The sequence below is a fragment of the Etheostoma spectabile genome, chromosome 13, assembly GCF_008692095.1.
Source record: "Etheostoma spectabile isolate EspeVRDwgs_2016 chromosome 13, UIUC_Espe_1.0, whole genome shotgun sequence".
Lineage (NCBI taxonomy): Eukaryota > Metazoa > Chordata > Actinopteri > Perciformes > Percidae > Etheostoma > Etheostoma spectabile.
The window spans coordinates 16,183,168-16,208,075 of NC_045745.1; the positions used below are offsets into that span (position 1 = coordinate 16,183,168).

At 39.8% G+C, this 24,908-nt stretch overlaps 1 protein-coding gene across 6 annotated transcripts in view; it reads right to left on the reverse strand.

Annotated features, from left to right (window-relative positions):
* LOC116700276 (microtubule-associated protein 4) overlaps positions 1–24,908 on the reverse strand; it is an 89,356-nt gene that overhangs the window by 43,205 nt on the left and 21,243 nt on the right. For 5 of the 6 annotated variants that reach the window (XM_032533326.1, XM_032533325.1, XM_032533324.1 and 2 more), the window contains exons 3-6: positions 10,029–10,115; positions 9,220–9,291; positions 7,300–7,521; positions 1,257–2,573 (exon numbers count right to left, since the gene is read on the reverse strand). In XM_032533326.1, the coding sequence (XP_032389217.1) occupies positions 1,257–2,573; positions 7,300–7,521; positions 9,220–9,291; positions 10,029–10,115 (1,698 nt within the window). The remainder of the gene's footprint in view (positions 1–1,256; positions 2,574–7,299; positions 7,522–9,219; positions 9,292–10,028; positions 10,116–24,908) is intronic. The other variant, XM_032533323.1, reaches the window with a different exon arrangement.

Below are 24,908 nucleotides of genomic sequence, written 5' to 3' on the forward strand. Positions count from 1 at the left end.
TGGAACCGGGTCACTGACAGCCAGGTGGTTGTGTACTGGAGATATCTATGAAGGGGATATTGAGCTAAGAGATATTTTTGTCAAACTAACTTGTGTTTACGGGGGTTCAAATATTGTTGCATAAACTTAAGAATTCACATGACAACTGACTGGAATGTTAAAAAAAAACTTTAGTGTTGAAATATTAGCATTCTCTAATTTGTTTTTTTAGCCGGTCGCTTGTGTCAGATTTTCTGCTTGAATCTGAATGTCCTACAATCTCTAACAATTAGCATTTCTGCTTCTACAGAAAAATCCTCTTTGAGACTTGTGAACTGTGTCACACACATTATAAACAGTTGCAATAGAAACACAAAACATAGACACAATAAACCCAAGGGGCATCAAGAAAATTGGATAATTGCAGGTTGTGCCTTACCAACCTGAAACATGTTTTACATAATTGGTAAACCAATTCACTTTTTTAAGTCACAGCCATGTCTACTTTTAACTCTACTACTACACTCATTTTACTCTATGTAGTTGATTTAATTGTAACAGCTATAACATGATTGACTTCATGAAGTTAAAAGGCCTTAGCAAACGAGCTTTGCCTTCCAAGGACAAAGGCCATGTGTGTATTTCTATAGACAGAGAGGAGGTCGTGGGAGGTTACACAGGCAGCTGACAATCAGATCAAACAGTAGACAGTGGAGCAAGCAAAGATATAGAGCTATCAGAAGCAGCAGGTCAAGTGATAAAATTGTTATGATCATGATAACATATACACAGAGGCAAGCAGAGGGAAATAAAATCTTATCAGTTTGATAAAAAACAGTTTACCCTTGCAGTTTTAATTTAGGGCCCGACCAGGTCCAGCACATACATTTGTGTCCCATACTAATGCCAAGAGTTGGGAAGACCAATTTATCTGGACACAAATGTTTCTCTGGTACATGTTTGAGATCAAAACCTATTTCTTAGGGATTTCTAATGGTGCCAAAGAGCCGATGTGTGTGGAAATCTTTTGTTGATGTGAATATTATCATAAGCAGAATAAACTTAAGTTGCTCTATATTTATATGTCGGGCCCTGGTTATTACAAATACATAGAGAAGGATCAAGCACCAAGCAGGCCTGGTGCTCAATCCACAGACAAAGAGCCATGCATACTGGAAGACAAATAGTAGCTTCTTCCGTTTATCCTAGCCTACAATCATTTTTTTCAAATTTGTCTCATGTTATTCATTATCTTCCCTGTACTGTAGTTCACCAACCTTCCAGTGGGGGGAGCTGTGGCGACGAGGACTCCTGGTGCTCTGAGTGTGCAGGGAGAGAAGTAGGGGCTGCGGGGGTGATGGATGGAGAGGGAGTGGCTGTTGCTGAGCTAATGGCCGTGGCTACACCTTTTGGGGGAGTGTCTGATGATGATGTGGGAGTGGCTTCATTCTTACAGGGAGAAGCTGAGGAACTAAGGGGCGTGGTGGCGGCTGCTGTACTAACCACCGGGGCAGGTGCAGTCGTACTGGGTGTGGCTGTGGAGGATACGAGTGTGGCCGAGGGGACGAAAGGCTTGGCATCGACGTTGAGGGACGATCCAACAGCAGTCATTGGAGGGTTTGTGCCAGCGGCAGCTAACAGTGTTGGGTTGGTGGACAAAGCGGAAGTAAGGGGAAGGTCTGGAGTGCTTTTGGAAGGGTTGAAAACTGAAGAGGTTTGTGAAGCAAGGATGCCGATTTCTGTTAGAGTGGACTTTGTCAGGGGAGCCGTGGAAACGGAGGGGGTGTTAGTGATAGGAGTGGTGGACTGTGAGTCAGGAGTGGAGCCTGGAGGAGTCTGGAGGACTGAATCCAGGAAAGAGAAGGTCTGGGAGACTGGGCTCAGATTATCCCCTGTCAACAATGCTAGACTACCACTAACATCTTCACCTAAACTACTGTTGTAGGCAACACTAGCAGCTTTGCTGTTAGGTTCAGGTTTGCTGTGCGAAACTTTCTCTTCATCGTGTTTATGACCATCTTCAGCAGACAAAGGGAAATCGTCTATACACATCGGCTCGTAAGAGCGTGGAGATGAATCTGTTGCAAGGCTAGCATGGAAACGGTTAATGAAATTTGTGGGTATTTGTGTAGGGGCGGAGGGCAATGCAGGGCTGGGGTAGGAGTCTGGAGCTTTGGAGTCTGAAGGACCAGAGTTGGCAGTTGTAGCCCAGGTAGGAGTGATTGTAGCCAGTGTGGGAGAGATGGGCTGCTGCACTCCCCACTCCTCTGGAAGTCTTGCCCGACTCTTAGTTTTCCTGCCTTTCACTCTACCTCCTCCTCCACTCTCTCTGATCTCCCACTCCCAGTTCTCCTCCTCGTCCTCATCCTCATCCAGTCCGCCCTTATGCTTGTCTGATTGGCCAATGTTATTCTCCTGGCTATCCAAGAAGTTGTAGACCTGGTCATGGCCCTTCCTCTTCTTCTTTCGCCGTCTCTGCTGCTGCTGCTTGGCAGCCTCGCCCCCCGGCCCCACTCTCTCAGGGCTGAGGGGTTCGGAGGCGGAGGAAGTGAGACTGCTGTCATCCACTGAGCTGCTGGGAGAGAGGATGGGAGCTGCCGAGGGAGGGGGGAGGGTTTTATAAAAGGAGGAACCAATCACATACTGTGTCAGATAAACGATGAGCCAAAATGCCATCAGATTGTGGTTACCATAGGTGGTTAATAACTACTTCATGTCTAAATTGTTTACTGTTTCATGGCAGTAAATAGGTGCAACAACTGGTCTCATCAACATTAAGGTCCATAGGAGCTGAAGTGATTTCATGAAGGAGGGAGTTTGTGGAATTACCAATTACTGAAGGTAGATTATTGTTTATTTTGTAGGGATAGGCTACCACAGAAGTAGCTGTCCCTTCTTAAACAGTCAGACAATCTCATGGATACCATTCTTTATGCTGTTGTGTGTAATTTGATGGTGTGTAAAATAGGTAAGATTCTATTTACAGGTCTTGTGAGTGCTACTGAAAATTTGAAAGAAGTTGGATAAAGCATTTTGTGTCTCCAGTATGAGCAAAAAATATTAAAAAGACAAGTCAGTGTCTGTGTCAGTTGGGGGTGGAAATCACCAGACGCCTCCCGATACGATATCATCACGATACTTATGCCACAATATGATATTATTGTGATTTAAAACATATTGCAATATTTTGCGATATATTGCATTTTATAACCTTTTTTCCAACTTCTATTTTTTCCCAATTTCAAAAGATGTCCCGAAAAGGAATTTTTGTCAACATCTGTTTCATCTTAAGTGATACATTTCTCTGTTTGTTCATATCATTTCAGGTTTATTGCTGCAAAATGGGATTGTAAAGCAGACAAACTGACCACGACATATATTATAAAAGATCAACATTTGGCGCCTCTTTATCGATACAGTATTGCCACTGAAAATATCGCGATACTATGCTGTATCGATTGTTTCCCCCACCCCTAGTGTCAGTGTCAGTGTCGGTGCCCTGGGTGTTTCCAGCCATAGTAACCACAGTCTGCTTTGAGGCTCCTTTTAGCACAACCTCTTGAACATTTTCATAACATATGATGTATGTGATGGTGCCTGCTTTTATAAATACCTGTCATTTACTCACCTGTTACACACGTCCTATGTTTCAGTAAAGGCTACATAATCAATTTATATTCTTCTTCTTATTAGTCACATATTTACAGGTGCCGTTTACAGCAGTATAATGATTTAGCACCGAGCATCAGGTGAGAAGAATTTGCTTGGATATATCTGAATGGTTATCTCTGCCAGGGTGAAAGTGGTTGGAATGAATTTACGTTTAATTTTAAACAATATTTTTATTCAAATGTACCAAATTGTTATGGTCGCTTAGTAGGACCAAAGCTCACTTTGAATACAGTACAATGAGAGGGAATAAAAGTCAGAAGATCCATTGGCTGGTCATATCATATTGCGTACATTTTCAATTCAGTAAATTCTAAATGGAGTCTGGAATGGGATGTGTTTTAAGATACAATTTTCAGTCAAACAATGGACATATTGTCGGATTCTGTCTTTGTGGAAAAATATGTTTGATTCACCTCTTTTAAACAATCATCATCATCATCATCATCATCTCCATCATCATTACCCAGGGGGCAGAGCTGGTCGTTTGAGCAGGCACGCACAACAGAGAAAAACAAACACACTGGGAGGAACAGAGCTCTGAAGCGATGTAATGAGGTAAATGAATCAAGCACGTTACAAACAGGGTCAAGCATGCATGATTAAATATAAATGCATGCATGTCTGAAGAATCCTGGCAATAAATGGATCATTGTCCTACATGCAGAAACACTAAAATGATCCAAAATGACCCAATAAACATATGGAATGTGTTACAGAACTACAACACAATGGCAAACTGTACACATGCAAGCTTTAACAAACAAAGAAAGAAATTCAGCTTCCACTGAAATGATCCCTTCATTTGTCTGTTCCCACTATCTTGTTTTGGGGATGAAGTTGGGTATGGTTTTTCCTCTGAAGCAATATTTCTCAATTATTTCTGACAAGCACTTCATCAGCTCAGCGAGAATGAGAGAGAGAAGGAAATAAAACAGACAGACAGAGGGACATCCTCTATAAATAAAACTCTGACCTTAACAGCCCTCTCAGTCTTCCTGTTTTTATAATCTCTGTTGTCATCACTCCCATCTCCTCAATATGTCTTGAATCGCTGGGTATTAATGTGAATTCAGAAAAAAAAGGTGCTTTCCCTTCTACATCTGGCACCTTTCCCTGTATTTCTAAATTAATTGATTGAATTGAAGTTGCTATTTTCTCCCTTTTATAGCTGCGCTATAAACAACTCGAGGAAGAGACAAGGCCGGGGCATTATCATCTATATTTAATGTTATAAGGTATTTTGATGAGAGTACATCTTAATCTCAAATCTGGCAAACTGCCAAGAGAAACATTAACGTTGGAGCGCTGGCTGCCTTAAACACACTGCTTATGCAAAAGTGCTGTGTGTGAGAGTTAATCTGAAATGTTAGGCAAATGGGTTTTGTCTCAGTGAATTCCACTGGCACCTGCAAAGACAGAGCAGCAGGTGTGTATAGGATTTTAGATTTCAAGCCCAGAAATACAGTTTGAGATGAAGTGACACAGATAGCGTAGAAGGCTGGTTGATAAATGTGTCAGTGTCCTGTTCTGCATCAGTAATATCAAAGGTTGAGTTTTCTTTCTGAAGCTTATACATCTTTTTGTTGATTGTTTTAATCCAAATGATGTAACAGGGTCATCACATTTACAGAATTTCGCCAGGTATTTTGTAAAGGAGGGGTTAGCTAAGCACAGGATTTAAAAAAAAAAAGCAGGACCATCACTGGTGGTATGTTATCTTTATGGTCAAAGCAATACAACAACTCTTTTTTATTCTAAAGATTGGAATGTGGGGCAGCCATTACATCAGCAATTAATGGCTGCTATTGGGTAACAATCTCTCCTCAATTCCTCCCTGGGTCCCTAGAAAACCCATTTCCTGTAATGATAGGATAGTAACTGTTACATCAACAACAACCAGTCCGTACAGGCTATCTTTAGTACACCAGCAGAACAGAAGGGACAAGAGATACAAAATAAAGCCCTGAATAAGAGCTTGCTAAATGTTTAATACGTTTTGCAGATGCTGAGTCATTTTAAAAGTTCAGAGGAGGGTCCTGCAGTTCAAGTCTTTATTTCTTCCCCATTTCTCTCACCTGAAGATTTCCTGCTGAGAGAACTAACAGTCTGACTGAGTGCACAATTATGTTCAGGTGATGAAAGACTGCATGCATGTCTCTATTACATAATCCGAAATGTTGCTTTCAAGCAGTTACACAGGAAGACTGCAAAAGGTGTGTGGGCTGCAGGGTTAAATCCTCCTGTGAAGTTAATGTTCAGCTGTTACTCACTCAAGCGTCTATTGATTATTATGAACATTAATAATTCATGTAACAGGAAGCAGTATGTCTTCTTAGGTTTCTTTTTTTACTATCAGGCTGCAGTAACTACTGAAGCCATTAAACTATGGCTTATCCTGTGTTTATTGTTGTCACTGCGTAAGTCCCATCTGTCTTTTGATCCAGTTTGTCCGTAGATAAAGACAATGGCAAAGTGCACAGAGCGTAAAGCCATGAGGCGACTGGTGACGTCAAAGCAGAGCCAAAAGTGTCCCACCGACTAGAAAAGGCTGCCCTCTGCTGCTGAAAGCACATTACTCTTCTCCTGTCACCACTCGGCTCTGCTGTCCTGCTACAGGAACCCGTGGCAACTTTATATAATAAATAACTAAAGACATGACGAGACACGAGCTTGGGTTCACAAGACGAGACAAGATTTTAACACTATTTTAAAGTTAAACTTGAATTAAGAAATCTGACTGGTCTTTACTCAGAGAACCAAGGTTACAATGTAACCAAGCATTACATTGCAGCAGTAAACAAGGAAGTGGGCTGCTCTAGTATTGATTTATGACCATTTTAAGACGAACGGAGAACATTTCTCTTTGTTTAATATCCTTAAAAGTAAAGACAGGTTGTGCTTTCTGCTTCTGACTCATTTAAAAAAAAACACAGAAAAAGAGCGATCGGCGCGAGTCAGGGCCACACTGAACTGCATGCGGCAGTCCGTGTGTGTGTGTGTGTGTGTGTCGGGGGTGAGAGAGAGAGAGAGAGAGAGAGAGAGAGAGAGAGAGAGAGAGAGAGAGAGAGAGAGAGAGAGAGAGACCAGACCCTCTAACGTTCTAACAGCAGCTTTATACAATTGTAACTCTGCTGCCACTCTGCAAAAATGAGCTCAGAGTCAACTCTGGCGAAGGGACAGGGGATCTTCTATGCTAATTTAGAGGTCCAAGCCAGCTGTATTATAAAGTCCAACCAGGTCAGAGTTCATCTATTGGCGGCTGCTCTGCACTTGTGACCGATATCGCGAGACAGTTTTTACCTCGACGAGAAGTCCTGTCACATTTCCGCGAGATCTTGTCACACCTCTAATAGTTAGCATAACGTTTGAGATTTCATTAAAACAAATTCAAGATGATCAGGATTTAGATTCCTCAATTTCAGCCAACTTCAACCGTTCAAATCCAACCAGCCCTCCCTAACACATACATGAAAACACCCGCTCAGTATTTAAGTAATTGCAAACTTAATGAGCAAAATTTTTGTCTAAAAACGTTTATGAACCTTAAAACCACATTACATGTACCGTATGTTCCTCCTCTCTCCTCATTCCCCTGACTCCACTCTCCCCTGATACAGTAACACATGCAACCGGCCTTCTGTCTGATACCTGCAGAGTGATCCATAGAGTGAATTCCTGGACCACCAGAAGAAAACAGATTGCTTCCACTGGTGTTACTGGTGGTTTTGTTTTCCACACCAAATAGGCCCGAACTCTTCTGGGTGTCCATAGCTGAACCCATCCCAGTCTGGCCGACGGTGGTGCTCATACTGGTCTGGAACGGTGGCAGGCTGGACCCCATGGTGCCTCCCATCCCAGTCTGAGAAAAGCCTGATGGAGAGACAGAGACACATTACCAACAGACAACTGGCTTGATGAAAATGGAAAATGGTACGTATTGCTGCTTTATACACCAGATACATTCGGCTTGCTGTTGTTGCTTTAAAATGTATTCTGAGGAAGCTGTAATAATAGGATGGGGGGAATCAATGCAGACTAGTATCACAATATTTTCCGTGGCAATACTGTATCAACACACGGACAACAAAAATCACATTTTTATTGGATAAATTAGACATTACAATTTAACGTTTTGGTAATAGAATAATAAAAGTAATCTTGTAGCCCACTAAATGAGAGATGTCACACAAAGACACAAAGTTGTTGACAAATTGTTCCTTCGGGGACATAATTTGAAGTGGGAAAAAGGGTAACAAATTGCAATATATTGCAGAATATTGCAATATGTTTAAAATTGCAATGATATCACATAGTGACAAGTATTAGTATAAGTATTGTACAGTGAAGTATTGTGATAATATTGAATTGTGGGGCCTCTGGCCATTCCCACCCCTAGTAATAGCATTATATCCAGCCTGAAGCAGGTAAAGTTTTGTATTATAATTTGCAAAACTGTACTAGACAACACTAATAACTTATTGTTACTACTAATACGCATAAGCATTAGCTACCAACTTTAAAGCTACTAAATGTAGAATTTGAAAAGTACACCCAGTGGTCATATCAAAGACCACCGGCCAGCTGCACTCATTTTGATGATGAACATTTGACACCCACTGCATGTGTGATTTGTGCAGTTTAAGGCACAAAAACAACCAAGTTTAATGTTGATCTCTTCATAAACTCATTATGGTTTGTTTTCTGCCCCCTTCCTGCACGTAGATCTGATTGATGGCGTTGCTCAGATGTCTATAGAACTGGAAAATGTCTTGGAAATGTATATGTGCATATGTTTATGTTTGGTAAAAATAAAATGAGTTATTTGTGTGTGAAACTTAAAAAAATCCCTGCGGCTGTGTAAAAGCATGAAGATGATAAACAGACAGGGATGTGTTATTCACCAAACCCTGTGGTCCAGATGAATGATTCAAAGGAATTTGTAATTAAAAAGAAAAACGGTTAAAGTTCCGAAATGTTTTTGATTTCGTGATATTGGGAAAACCTTGTTTGTACCAGCCCTACAAGCAGACAACAAAGAACACAAAAGGAGAGCGTGCTTGGTATGAGTAGGTGTTTGGACATAACTGAGAGACCAATAAAGGACTGATGAAGAGAATATATAGTATATACTGTATATTTATATCTCAGACTAGTGGAGTGTCATAATTCCAACAGTGCTGAACAACTAAAGAGCAGCAGCTTGCATCAAAGGTTAATGTTTAATTCTTTACCCTCCTGGTCGATTTTTGCACAGAATATCTCATTTTATTATAAAACATTTTAGCCGCTAGATCATGTTTTCACAACAACTTTAACACGACAATAACACATCTACAGCTATAGCGTAGAAAATAAAACCAATTCATGAAGCCATATTTAGGCTCCATATTTAGGCTCAATTTTCTAAAATGAAATTACACATTTTAACCAATTTCAGCCAAATTAGTTCATAGCTTATCACACATTGAGTATCACCAGTTACAAACAGAGAGGAGCAGTAATATGAACTCCTTCTTAGTCTGTAGTGAGAGGTACAAATGACACAGGAGGTGAAAAAGTAAAGTGGACCTAGAAATGAGTCAGGCGTGCTTTTGTCCTTTGTCTTGTTCCACTGATCTGTCCTCCCACCCATCATAGGACCTGAAAAGAGAGAAAGAAAGAGAGAGAGAGAGAGAAATGGAAGAATGAACATGGAAGGCAAAATGAGAGAATCAGAAAAGGGGCCAGAGAGCCAGACGGAGAGAGTCAAAATGAGTGGGAGGACGTGAATGACCAGGAGAGATGCGGAGCAGAAAGAAATGAACCAGCGGGACAGAACATAAAAACAAATGGTAATGTTAGACGGTGGAAATATTCAAATGTGTGCATTGAGTATGTAAAGGTAAATGGAATAAAAACGCCTTAATAGTTGTTGTTGTTGCCATTTTAGACTTGCCACAGTAGGAAAAGCAGAGGTATAAGTAACAAAAGTTATTTTGTGGTCTACTAGCATGGCTTACTGGGACACCTGAATAGAACATCACGTGACCACGTGTAGAATGACCACATGTGACCACATGTAGAATGTGAATGTCCTTATGATGTGTACCCAAATGTAAGGGGAGATCACTTTGCTTGTCTCACAAGGCTATGATAAATTATTTGCCTTTTTAACATGTTAAGCTTTTCCTTGTGAAAATACATTTAACACATGGAAAGCTGTGCCCAGAAGTGTCATAACTGGTGAGTGTTGTTTTCGGACTGACTTGGAGGGGGAACTACAGCTCCCATGGCCCTCTGCAACAACAACAAAAACTGCTCAAACTTCTGTGCAAATGTCCTCCATTCTAAAGTGGGAAAGCTGTGTGATGAATAACTAGCGCGCCCTCCACCCTCACCGGACAGGTAGTCGGAGCTGAAAGCAGAATGTCCTGGTGGGTCTTGGCGTCCCCCTGACGACATCATGGAGGACATCATCCCTGGACCTAGAGGAGACAAAAAAGCATTATCAGAATCATCGAAAACTGCACCTGAATCTGTCACTCTGCTCTTCACACAATCACACGGATCTTGCTTCCCAAAACCAGCCTCTCCAGCCTGTTCGTGTGTGTGTGTGTGATATTACTGTGTGTGTGTGTGTGTGTGTGTGTGTTGCGTACATATTTTGACAGTGAGGCAAGCAGACACAACACGTCACTGAAGGAACTATCACCATGGTTACGCAAGGAAAGGACTACGCTTGCTGTCAGAGGATGTGTCTTAAATGATCAATGCATATGTGCCACCAGCTGAGGTCAACACACACACACACACACAACAGGACAACACAGACACAGGACACCACACAGATACACCACACACACACAGACACACAGACAGACACACACACACAGACACACAGACAGACACACACACAGACACACAGACACAGACACACAGACACACACACACACTCGATTGGGTTTATGCAACAAACAAGCAGCAGAAAACACCCAATCAGGAAATTAAAAATATCTAAAAATAAATGATGGAGGTTGAGTTGTTTTGTGATTGGCAGCATTGAAGGGTTTGGAGGCGGAGAGGAGGATCTCTGGGAGAAAGGAAGAGACAGTTTTAGGTTGTAGGGGGGTTTGTGGGTGAAGCTGCACACACACATACAGCATATACACTATTGATAAATGCTATATATGAAATACTGTATATGTTTGATATTACTGCTAGGTAAGGAAGGTAGAGGAAGCAGGAGGAGTGGAGTTAAGTGCTGTTGTATAATAAAATAAATCAAACGGGGGATCCACTGACTAAAGTAAAGATGTGCACTGCTGGCACCATTACATCCAATTAAGCAAAGATATATATATATATAAAACCTTTTATTATTATAACAATAAAAGTATGTTATTAACTAAATAATAACATTTTACTGTGTCAGGGGTCATTACATGATCAAATGTAGCTACACGTAAGCACTATTACATTAAAATTTCAAAAGCTATGACAAAACAAGATGAATATTTATGTAAAATTATGAAATTAAATGAACCCGTCATTAAAAACCTTTTTTAATAATAAAAAAAAAAAAACACTTTGGTTTTGGATTTTACGAGATTGTGCTAGTGATGGTTTTAGTGTGTACACCCCCATACTGCGGAGGAAGCATTGACATCCTTAGATCAGCCCATAAAGGGGAACTACGCCCAATCTTAAAATGCAAACATGTTATTTCTATGGTCTCTGACAATGCTAATATTGACTATAAAATCATAGCTGTCAGATAAGTGTAGTGGAGTGGGTACAATATTTAGTATAAACTATCTCAAATTGTACCTAAGTACAGTATTTGAGTTACGACCATTAACCTCAACATCCGCTATTTCCTGTTGGAATACTTATAAATAAATACTATCTTAATCTATTTAATTCATTGTAATAAAGTACAGTGGGATTAAATATAAGTGATCATTTTCTTTCCCATTCATTAGCCTGCTGGTGCTATATAGCAAAAATGATCTGTCCGTGGTCCTGGAATAGCAGGGGGAAGCTTGATAAGGGAAAGGCCTACAACATAAACTCTGAGGGACATACTGTATCAGGTATGACACACTCCTACTGAGACACACACACACACACACACAACATGATTGTTCATTGTGGAGCTGAAAGATGTCACTGTTCAAAGGACATGAAGTGGTCTACACAAAAGCTGAAAACCTGTTTTTTTACTAAATTCAGAGGGAGTAAGGATACACATTTTGGCGCTGGGCCAATATCAGTGAAATGGTTATAAATGGTTAATGGTAATAACTACCAAGCTTAGGCACACTGGAATGAGTGCAAAGGTGTTTCCTAATGACTTGCTGAATTTACATCCACCTGAAACTAAACACACACACAAACACACACACACACACACACACACACACAACAAAGAACTGTTAGACAAAACTGAAAAGCTGGAGACACAGCCAAGAGTTAACATCTGAGTATTTGGTCTCGACAAAGACATGGAAAAAGGAAAAACAACTGAAGTGGAGTCCTTCTTCAATGAGGTATTTAAAGATAAAAATCTGCCTTATAAACCCAAAGTGGAAATTGCGCACCGAGTGGGGCCTGTCACAAAACACGGTTTGAGACGGATGATCGTCCGGATGCAGAGATATCTGGCCAAAGAGGCTATTTTACAAATACCAAAGCAAGAAAAGGTCCTCCATTTCAAGGTCAAAATCTTTCCAGAATAAAACGTCAGAAGTGTCAAAGAGAAGAGTGCAGTTCAAGGATCCGAGAACTGAGAGTTGAGAACTGGCCTGACATCCAGTATATGGACATAAACTTGAGGACATAAAATATGGAAAACTACTTTTTCCATGTAATTCCATGCTTATTCCATAGCCATGTTACGTTAATTAATTTATTATTTGACGAAAAATCCGACTTTATGTTAATTCAGGAACTCACGAAAAAAAATATTAAATTAAATACAGTGGGAAACTAAACATCCAGTTATGTTGTTTTCACAAAGGACTGTAGATTATTGCCTAAGTTGTTAGCATTATAAGTGTCAGATGAGATATTTTGCAATGAATTCAGAGTAGGAACTTACACATATTTTATGTATTAATTAGGTTGGGAGTTAGAAACAGAAATATATGAAGGAAATGGAATTCAAGAAGAGTTCAGCTCACTTAGCATGGCAACCTTGACAACTAGAGTGGCAACACAAATTTTTCTGTTTGAAACTATTTGTATGAATGTATATCTGTGGTTTAATTTAGTCATTTTCTGTAAGTTTTGTTGCTCCAATAAGGAATCTAAAAGTATGAATCCAAAGAAAGATATTGATTTTTTGTATGATACATAAACTCCCAAAGAAAGGTCTTAAAATTGCCCATATAAATATATGCAGTCTCAGGAATAAATTGAGTGATTTAACAGATATAGTGTAAGACAAATTGGCAATGTTTGAAACTCATTTAGACTCTACATTTGATGATGCAACTTTGATGGATACAGCAAGCCACGGCGTTCCATTCACACGTAATAGGAACAGCGTGGCTTGGGAGTGGACTCTTCAAGCAGCAAAGCAAGTGCATTCTGGGATTTGGTATTTTTCAGCCACATGAGCCAAAAACACATTTTCTGGCTTTGAACTTTCTCCCAAATACTATCGAAACAACAAAACACTCAGTATGGTTTTAAAAAATCTCTTAAGAAATATAACCTTTAAAGAAACTTCAATATCTAATACCAATTTTGAGAGCGTCATTACCACATTACCACACTTAACAATACAATACACACAACTTAATGAATATTAGAAGCTTCTACTGCCCTCTACATTGCATTTCACACACACCACCCGGTTCCTCCATGATAGTTATAATTTTCAGTAAATACAAGAAAATGAATAATGCCACACGGTGAAGCAGCACTCATAGTACCTTGTAGTGTCATTTGTGTGACAGAGCCCATCCAATGATGGCATTACATTTAATTTAGAGGAAATAATGGCATTATTGGTCCAAACAATTTTATTTACATATTTTACCAAAATTGAGCCCATTTAGCCCTAGTTTTTGTGAAATAATACATTTCAGAGACACTGTCTACAAAAGACTAGCACTATGTTAGCTTCATGTACGTACAAGCCGTCAATAGACAAACATAGTCTGCAGTCAGACATCCCCAGGAACACACACACACACACACACACACAGACACACACACAGACACACACACACACACACACACACACACACACACACAGGGACACACTGTATGTGTGTGCAGCCACAGTCAGAACCCAGACAGTCCTCTGAGGACAGCAGCAGGTATCGAGCCCTTCAAGCACCTTCTTTTTTGTAAGTGTTATTTTTATGGCATTTTTACATCACTAGAATGGAAGTTATTTTGAACACATAACCAGGACAAACAAGTCAAAATATACAAGTGGTGAACCACCTCAGAAATAGCTCTTGCATAGTTATTGCATAGTGTAAAGAGTTTCAGTTTGATGGGCTGGCCACTGTGCATGACACTGACTGGTTCTATTTTCAAGTAATTGCTTAGAACATATTACACTGCAGTGTTTGGTGAGATCCAAAGTTAGTTTAGGGCTGCACAATTAATCCCAATTTTATCGAAATTGCAGTATGTTCTAGTTTCATATCCAAATCCCGGGGACGGCGCAATATTTGTTAAAGGCAAAATATGTGTCAAACTATTCTGAATTAAGTATTGTGGTGCTGCAGAGACGTCCCAACCTACAAACCGAATCCTACAGACTAAAGAAAAATGTTTTTATTTGGTACAGTTCCTCCACTATAAACATTTGCAATTTATTTAATTTTAATATTTTTTAATGAAAATCAGCATAATGGTACAAAAATTAAAACAAAAAATTTAAAAAATATATTTTTCACATATCATGCAGCCCCAGTTAAGTAATCTTCAATTAGTATAGAAAGGAAAAAATAATTGATGAAAAGTATGGGCCAGACATGGTGTGTGTGCGTGTGCGTGTGTGTGTGTGTGTGTTTTACATAGTCTTTCTTATGTTTAAAATTGGCCTTTTAAATTAATTTAAGGTTATGATTCATTTCAGCTTCACCCCACTCTAATTGTAAGTCATTTGGTTCATACATTTACCTGTCCTAGTTGTTTGCTGTCTGCGGGACCGGCGCACACAAACACCACACACCACACACACAAACAACCACACACACACACACCACCACACACACACACACAACACACACCACACACAACAAACACACACAACAACACACACACACACAAACAAACACACACACACCACCAACACACACACACACACAGAGAGAGGGGAAAACCTGTGCGGTTGAGGATGTTAATGAGGCATCAAAGAAAAGTCCCCAACTGCTTTGCCTGAGGAATATATTGTTGACCGAAAAGCGAATTAAAAAACACATCAATGTTGCGCTGGGGGGCATTTATCCTAAATTGTTGGAGTATCCCTTTAAGGGTGCTGACATGGCCTCTAACTCTTCCTTTTCTTGTCAGAGGTCAGAGTGCTGGGCTGGGTGCTGTGCAGAGCCTCTGAAGTGGTTTGGGGCTTGCTGAAGGGCTTTCTGCGATGATGTACCATATATTGGGGGGGTTCCAAGGCTGAACCCAGTTGCACTTCATCTCACAGCAAGAGGACAGCTTTCTTGAGGATGGTGGTCTGCCCTTAGGCAAACCTGCTGCCTCTCTATTTAAATAAACATCTCAGAGGCCAGTTACAGATGGGCAACAAGGTCAATATGAAATAGTTCTATTTACTTTAAATGTTGTGCTCAAAGTATTCTCTGTGCAGGATTTGATGATATGTTTTGCGACGATTTCTATTTTGATCCTCACCTCCATCCTTCTTACTGCTTTTCTGTCTGTTATTGCCATTTGTCACCAGGCAACAGTAACCTCATTACCCCATGGATGATGGAGACGTTTTGACCTTTACATGCAATTGCGGAGCAATCATTTGGCTAAACAGAGTAATAGGCCTGCTGAAAATGTAAGCCAGGTAACTGCTTTCCTCTCTGTTTTCCCATCCTGTACATATTCAAATATTTGTTTTTATATTTTGTATTCCTATTATTATTATTATTATTATTATTATTATTATCATTATTATTATTATTTCATGTGTATTGTATGTATGTTTATTGTATCCTAGTATTTCATTTATATTTATATTCTTTGCTGTGTGACTGATGTATGTTTGCTGCTGTAACACAATAATTTCCCATTTTTGGGGGATCAATAAATGTCTATCTCATCAGATTAGATAGATAGATAGATAGATAGATAGATGGATAGATGGATAGATAGATAGATATCTAATATTATTAAGTAATGTCTAGTTTGAACATATATTTATATACTCAAAGGAGCTGTAACAGACACGAGGAGACTAATCCATAGTCTTTGATCTTAAAATTGTGACTTAAAAGTTAAGGAAGCCGGTTCAGACAGTAATTCACATCTTCTTTTAGTTTCCCAAAAGCAGATTGTGGTTGTACTGTAGGTAGTTTTGTCTAAGGGCACACTTGGAAAACTAGGGTTAGGGTCAATCGTTCTCCATCCCAATCGTTCTCCATCACTATCTCTTGATGCTATCACATCCTCGCAGGCCTGTCCCTGCTCCTTGCTTCCAGTTTCGTGCAGCCAATATTAGCGTGTGTATGTTGCAAATGCTAAAGCATATCTCTCCACGCCAAGGACAGGTGAGGTTAATGTCAAACTCCAGCAGCCCATCCTCAGTCCCAGCTGTCAGTATCTCTGGAGAGAGACAAGCACTTAGGGTGAGGGAGAGAGGGGAGGGGGGAGGGCTGAAAAGCAAGCGAGGGATGAGGAAGGCACCGGGTAGCAAAGAGATGAGATGTATTCTAAACATCCATCTATTATTGTCACATCAATTGGTTGAGGGCGGTGTTACTGCTGTAAATAAATACAATCAATGTGGAAATGACGGGATTTGTGGTGCTAAAAACAGATACATTTCTAATAAAACCCCAGTGTTTCCTAACCTGACGTGCCAGATGGTTTGTTAACCCTTGCTGGGTCGTGACCAGAGATGTATAGTAACAAAGTACAACTACTTCACTACTGCACTTAAGTACTAAAAGGCTGTATCTGTACTCTACTGGAGGATCCTTTTTTTCTCCTACTTCCACTTTTACCTCAGTACATATTTTCAATGAGTTTAATACTTTTACTCCAATACATTTTTTATGTGCTGCATCGTTACTCGTTACAATTATAAAAATGTTACGAATCACTCCAAACCCACGTTATCACTGCCAGAGCTGTAGATGGCTCTGTCACCAGGTTTGATGAAGCTGCCTCATCATTGAGCGAATCAAGAGATCAAGCTGTCCTATAAGCTGCTCCCATGCTGCTGCCCGCCTGCACTGAGAACATTTGAGCTTTGTTAGTTTGTTTCGAGATGGAAGAACCAGAAACACCACCTTCAACACCTTCAACTTTGATTGATCGTGGCGGTGAGGGTGAGGAGGAGACCACCCCTGGCCCTACTTAAAACACAATACTGGGAATTTTAAAATAAACTACTTGCAATACTTAAGTACAAAAAATCCTTAAGTACTTCCACTTAAGTGTGGTGCTTAAAGGGCACTTCAACTTCTACTCAAGTCACTTTTTTGATAGAGCACTTGTACTTTTACTCAAGTCTGGGTCTTTAGTCTGGTCGTGACACACACCTAAACCAAGTATAGCCCTAGCAGCCAGTAGCTCCTCACAGGACGCCGATTGGTCCGAACGAGACGCAAACGCATTACTGGAAAGACAAGATGGGTAAGGGATGAGGGGAGGGGGGAAGAGACAAAGCAGGGGGTGCAGGAGGAGGATAGAAGGTATACAGATACATTGGATTCATTACTGTTTAGACCCCTACCCTTTACTAGAAATGAAGTGAATGACACAGAACAAAATAATGACCTAGTAGAGACAATCAAGAGAGAGGTATGACTTCAGAGCACAAGCAAATGGGATGATGAAAACAGAACAGAGGGAGGCAGAGGAAAAAGGTAAATTATTCTCTCCTCTGGGCGCAGATTCTGCTGTGGTCCAGATAAACATTAACAGATGCGCTGTTATAATGGTGCAATCCCATGGCCATTGAATACATGATGCAAATCCTGCTTGCTGTGAATGACAGCCTGTGCAACAGGTAGTAAGTACCTCTGGGGGTACTGCTTTTCTTCCCGGCCATCCAACACAAGCCAGGCTTCCATCCCCATGTAGTGCACATTATAAACACAAAAAAGATAAATCAAATGCATGTGTGTTTCTTTGATCTTGTTTTCCATGGGGAACAGACTTTGCCACTGTGTTTCTACAGTTAAAACCAATATATTGTGCTGTTTATAGCAAAACATATTCTGCTAGGACCCTCTCTCCTAGCATATTTAAAAAATGAAACAGGGAGCAACTTGCGTTTTTTTCTTGCCATTGTTCCTATCAGTATTATGACATTATACTCATCCATTGCCTTTGGTGAGTTAAATGGTAATATACAAATGACAGAAATGACATTCAAATTGCAAGATTAAAGCACAAGTTGTAACATACAGAATTGTCCTTTCATTTCTTAATCCCGAGATTTTAAATTATAACTGATACTACAGGTGATGAATTAAAAGCTAGAACCATTTACACTTAAACTCTACACAGCTCAGACACTCTGCCTGTGTCAGTTGTCCTGGGTGTCAGAAGGGATCAGTGTTGGCTGTAAAAGCTTCAGTTACATCCTATTCATCTGCTGAACTCAGCACACTGACACACACGTCTTAATTATTGGCAGTGACAGCCAAGGTGTGTGTGTGTGTGTGTGTGTGTGTGTGTGTGTGTGTGTGTGTGTGTGAGGTATTGATGCTCTTTGCTGTACTGCAGTCACATGTGACTGCAGTGTCTGGTACTGTCACACACACACCCACACACACACACACACACACACACACACACACACACACAAATGCAGACTCATGCACTCAGGAATGCAAAAAAACAATGCCTCAGACACATACATCACTCTGCAGTAGTAGTAGAATGTGTGTGTCTCACACACACACACACACACACACACACACACACACACACACAACACACACAACACACACACACAACACACAGTCTTCTCTCCGCCCTGCACCCCGTCCACACATACGTACAGTGAAAGTACACACACTGCAGGGATGTGTTCTCATGCCTCAGCAAACACAGCTCCTTCCCAGCTTGATAGAAACACTAGCAGACTGCAGTAGAACTTTACCTTTATTGTGCTGCTCAGTAAGCCCACATCTTTTCATGCTGGCTTAATTTAAACCTGGATGATCCTAAACCCAGGGTCAATAACATAAAAAATAAGATTAAAAAAAAATGCACCCTGAGTGCTACCCAGTACAAGTAGATTAAGTGAAAAGGCCATTTTTTTTCTGGTATATATCATGAATTCTGTCTGAATGGATTTGTAGGGAAACGTCTTCTTATGAAGATATTCATTTATATATTGAAGGGAAATTCAACCACTTTTTGACACATGTCAATGTCATGTAGATTTTAGAAAACATTATCTGATAATAGTTTTTTTCTTAAGGGATCTTCAAGCACAAATTCAAAAAAGTGATTGCAATACCTAGAATCTACTGTATCTTTAAAACCTCTTGAATGCCCTCGTTGCACTCTGTTTCTTTGCATGACAGTGAATGTTAAAAGTGATAAAAAACACATACTAAAATATTGGTTTCATTAGAAACAGCTGGCTTAAAACATTGTAGAAATGAAAAATAAAGCAGGTTGCTTCTTCACTGGAATCAAGTGAAAATGAATTTAGAAAACACTGAGAAAAAGCTCACGTGCATTGGAAACAAGGCAAAATATTCTTACTGCACTTGCAGAAAATTGTTTTTTTACTTTAAGGAATAAACTACAGACAAGAAGTACTTGATGAGGAGATTTGTTGGCTCCCTTTTTGTCCAACACGCACACGCACACGCACACACACACACACAAGATCGTAACACACACTCTCTTTGAAATCTCAGCGCCTACTCAGCCAAGTAAAGAGTCATTTATACAGCAACAACCTTATTATTATTTCAATACCTGTACTGAATGCAAACCTTTTAACTGTAAGCTACACACTCTTTTAACAAGCTGCATGTTTAAACCAGGGATTGTGGCAAAATGTTCATGCCTATCAAACCAGTAGATAACTTTTGCGTTCAGCACTGCAGTCACGGTCAGTTTTAGTTAGTATTAGTATCATTTATAGTGTATTTCCAGAATTGCCAGATTCAATAACCACTTTCAATACCTAAGGAGTAAATCTCATCAGTGTCAGTGAGCCAATAAGCATGCAGCATGCTTCTACCAAGAGCCTATAATGCCGGTGATTGGCTGTCTAAGAAGTAGAAGCAGGGGGGAAAAACTCCACGTTACGCACAAAGACAGGGCTCACATAGTAGGAGCTGAAAATTAAATAAAAGGAATTTTGCCTTTAGGCGTAATGTTGTTCAGGAACCAGTATCGAAGTCAAGGTATTGGTATCAATACCGGTCTTAAAACATTTTGAACAATGCCCAGTCCAACACGCCGCAACTTAGAATTCTACTAAACGACTTTAAACTAACAGAAAGAGAAACTGCTTGATTTTGGAGCTATACTGTAGATGCTGTGCACAAGGAAGAAAAAGGTGGCAGAACTAAAGCTTTGCCCTCACTGACACTGAGGACAGATGAGCATGTGGTTTGCCATTCAGCTCACATAGCAGGAGCCAGGTTTATTGCAGCCCTTCATCACGGGCCTCAAATGACTCCACAGCGTCCACATTATTAACACTAAAATATAAGGAAAGGCACAACACTTCCCACTACCAATTTCTATGGATCTTTTTGAGTGGTAGTGATTCTGACATGTACCCTTTCCATCAAACTACATATGCAAATATGTCAGTCTGGCAAGTAAAATGTTGTACTAATCAATACCATTTTCCACCTGCTTTCAGATCTAATTATTGTTCATTGTTACACATTATTGTTGTACTGTCATAGCCAACCGATTCAGTCCTGACCTTTCTGTCTTCTATCGTCTGCGTTTGGGAACTTTCCCTGTTGCCTCACACTCACCCCTGCATGACGCATACTACTTTCTACACTACATTCTATACTGCGTTTGCTACAGCCAATTAACTATCCATTATCAGGGTTATTCCTCCTAGCTTTGAAATGGTTCTCTAAGCTGAATGAGGCTACGAACAAATTCTACTGCAAAGATAAAACTGTATACTCATCCAAAATAAAAAACACACGGGTCTTGCAGCACCCATAATTCATTTCTCTCGCACCATTATTAGCTGAAACAGTTGTGACCTGCTGTCCACCTGATGGAAGACCACCTTCTTTTGAGCGCATTATATAAATTAAACAGGATTTAAAATTCCTCCATCTACAATTAGTATGGTACAAAATATATTAACAATACTAACTTTTCTTTCACCAACATTTGGAAGGAAACCGTCAGACAATTACATGAAATGGATGATGAAAATCCTCCACTCCAGAGTACTCCACATTGCACTCCCTTTACCACTGTTGTTCAAAGTCACAACCTGGTGTTTACATTATCCACAATGCAGTCTATATCGACAAGGTTTGTGTTGGCATTTTAAACTAACAATAGATTCATGAGGACTATGATTACCTGCTCCTCAGATCTCTGCAGGGTAAATCCAGATTGCTAGCTAGACTATCTGTCCAATCTCAGTTTTCTGTTGCACGACTGAAACTACTTTTGAACAGACACATGTTCCACTTAGCGCCGCCCAAGACGATTGGGATTGGTTTAAAGAAATGTCAATAAACCAGAGCACGTTTTTCTCCCATCCCGGATTGTTGTGTGGACTAGCCAGACCCTTCTTAGCAGAGCTGTGGACGAGGGTCTGACAATTCGAGACAACAATTTAATAGACCAAGCCTATCGCTGGACACCAGCCCGCTGTGGTTCAGGGGTTTGTGCTGGCTGAATTTGAGTTGCTACGGCCTCTAACTGAAGGAACGCAGCCGACACTAACTCAACAGGGACCGCTAGGAGCATCCCAGCAGGGCTCTGTTATGTGGCTGGGTTGTCAAAACATCTAGCCAGAGTCTTTAAGTCAAAGGGACACCTTCCACAAATCATTCACTGCCTTCAGATCTCTGCTGGAACACCCTTAAAGAATGAAGCTTCATGGGCAATTTTTTTTACTCTTTTAATCCACTAGATATACAGAATAAAAGTAAAAAAACAGAACTGATTGTTGAGGGGTCCTACACTGGTCCCTGTGTTAATGTGTTATCACATGTGAGTCTGTGGTGCAATGCGTAGTTGATTGAAAGTGTTTGACATAAAAACATTTGACAAGCCATGTGTTAAAATGTCTTCCCCACCCATATAGCACACACAGAACACAGCCCACAGGCCTTTACAGTCCCCAGTGTTTTAGATAGTCACAAACACACACATACACGCACATACACAGCCGGAGGACGTGTGCCTGTTTCTAGAGATCATACCAGCTGTACATGGGCATGTCAAAGACTACGTGAAATGATACGACAGCCTCTCATGCTTTATCGTAAAGGATTAAAATAAACACGCACTCAACTTTTGATGTGCCGTCTTTGTTTAGCGACGTAAATATAAAACCAATATTTTGCAATATCTGTTTTCCATCCATAACCTTTATGCCATTACATTACAGTTACATATTGAATCTGGAATTGGTAATAATAGTATATAAACTAGGGGTGGAGCATCTAGGAACTGAGGGTACAGGATGGTGTCGCGATATTTTCTGTGGTAAAAATATAAATATATATTGATACACAGACGCCAAGTATTGACCTTTTATTATATAAATTGCACACTACAATGTAACTTTTTTTTGACAATTCCATTTTGCAGCAATACAGAATGTATCTGCGAGACCCTTGAGTTTACTGAATTGAGCAACAGCGTGTTTTATAGCGTATTGCAAATTTAAATTTGTAAGAGAAAATATGTGTTATTTTGTCTTTCAACAGATACATAGCCTCGCTATAACGTGAAAAATATGGAAGAAAAATGAATGAAAAAAAAGAAAAATGAACTTTATGACAGTGAATCACTATATTACGAGATAATTTGACCAACGTGTCCGTCTACAAGTGCCATGAATAGAGTTGTTGCCAAACTCTGGTTGCTTACAGCTCTGGACTGACAGCTAGACAGGTTAACACTAATTGGACCAGAACGTGCCACTGGCTGGGTGCTGATTGTGTGTGTGTGTGTGTGTGTGTGTATGTGTGTGTGTGTGTGGATGGTAATGATGCTAATACAGCACAGTCCTCAGGCTGACACAGTGTAACAATGACAAGAGAATGAAAAGAGAAAGACGGAGAGGACGGTTGGAACAGAGACTGAAAGAAAGAGAAAGCAAATAAATATATATATAGGTTCTAGGGGGAAAGAAATCGGGAAATCAAGATGAGGCCTAAAAGACACAAAAAAAGCAGAGAAATAAAGAGAACAAGCCTGATAAAGACAAAGTAAGACAGTCAGCTAATTTTTTTGTCTAGACAGGGTGGGCCAAAGTGTCGAGGCAATTACACTTAAATGCACGCACGCGCACGCACGCACGCACACACTCGTAGCAGGATCCCTGATGGCCCTGATTCATAGACTATAATCTGAGGAGCTTGCAGTGTCTGTACTCTAAACAATAAAAAAGAAGAAGTCCATGACCATTATTGAACTGCTGTTGAGTATGACTATATATATATATATATATACTATATTATCGGAATAACATGATCCCTTCATTTCAACCATTTAAATTCAGCCATAGGCTAAAACCTCTATCAACATGCGGTGCCCTAAATTGTTAAAAACAACACTAAATATTAACACATCATACTGTAAGAACCAGGGAAATACTATGCAAGCAGTGTATGTTAAAGCTTTAGTGCGTAACTTTTTTATATTAACAAACGTCCGTCTCCACACAACTCTCTCTGTATTTCTCAGTATGGCTGTGTTCACAAGATTATGTTGTCCGGTGACTTTCCCGAGGAGCAACTCGAGTGAAGATAGTTACCTCTTCTGAAGAGTCCATGTTTATTTTATCATTCGTGTCCTCCTTGGCTACTAGCAACTGAGTGGAGGAGAGGTTGGGGTGAAGCGCCATTACGGAAGGCTTGTCTCATGTGGATGCACCGACAGAATTCTTTTCATTCCTTAGAATGAAACTACACACTATATCTTGATAAATGACATCAATAAATGATCCCTGCTGTACATTATAACTATAATTATAATTGATTTTGGTAGCTCAAGCCTTGACGACTCCTTTATTTTCCATCTTATGTCTATTGTACTCAAATCCTGCAGTACACTCTTATCTATATTCCTTCTCTCTTAACCTCCCAGCTCTGCCCTCTTCTTCTGTCTGTCATCCATCTATTGTTCACTTCATCCGTACACAGAGCATATGCTATTTTTACAGGTGTTATTTATTCACTGCTGCCACTTATATTCACACTGCACTTATTTATGTCCGTACTGTCTGTATGTTGACACCGCACTACAATCTTTTAACCTTATCTTACTTGTAACCAAATCTCACTTACTTCTACTTAACATTTTCATTTATTTCTTATTGTAGCTATGTTACTTCATACACTATATATTTTACACTTATTTTACCTTGAATTTGACTGTGAGCAACTGAATAATTTCCCTGAGGGGATCAATAAAGTATTCTCATTCAGATTTATGTGTTTCTAAACTCTACAACCGCTATGGAATACGTACATGTATATTACAAGATTACATTTTACTACTATTGCATGTATGATACTTTGCACAAATATTAACCTTTTACAGGAAGGTTTTTAATTGAATTGAAAGAATTTAATTAATAACTTCATTTCAAGGACCTAATTACTGGAAAAATAAATAAACAAATAATTAAATAAATACCAGGTTATAATTACTAATATCACTGTTAAACAGAATTTTAACGGAAATATTTCAGTTCACCACTGAGCTCCATCAGCCTCCAGACACACACATATTCATCTACAGCTTCTGACAGAAATCTGATGAGAAACATCATCCCAAATATATTTGTGGACTGAATTTGAGAAAACAATTACTCATCAAATGAGTATTTTCATCCTTAAAAAGTGCATCTCACCTATTTTACACGTAAAGGTCAGTTT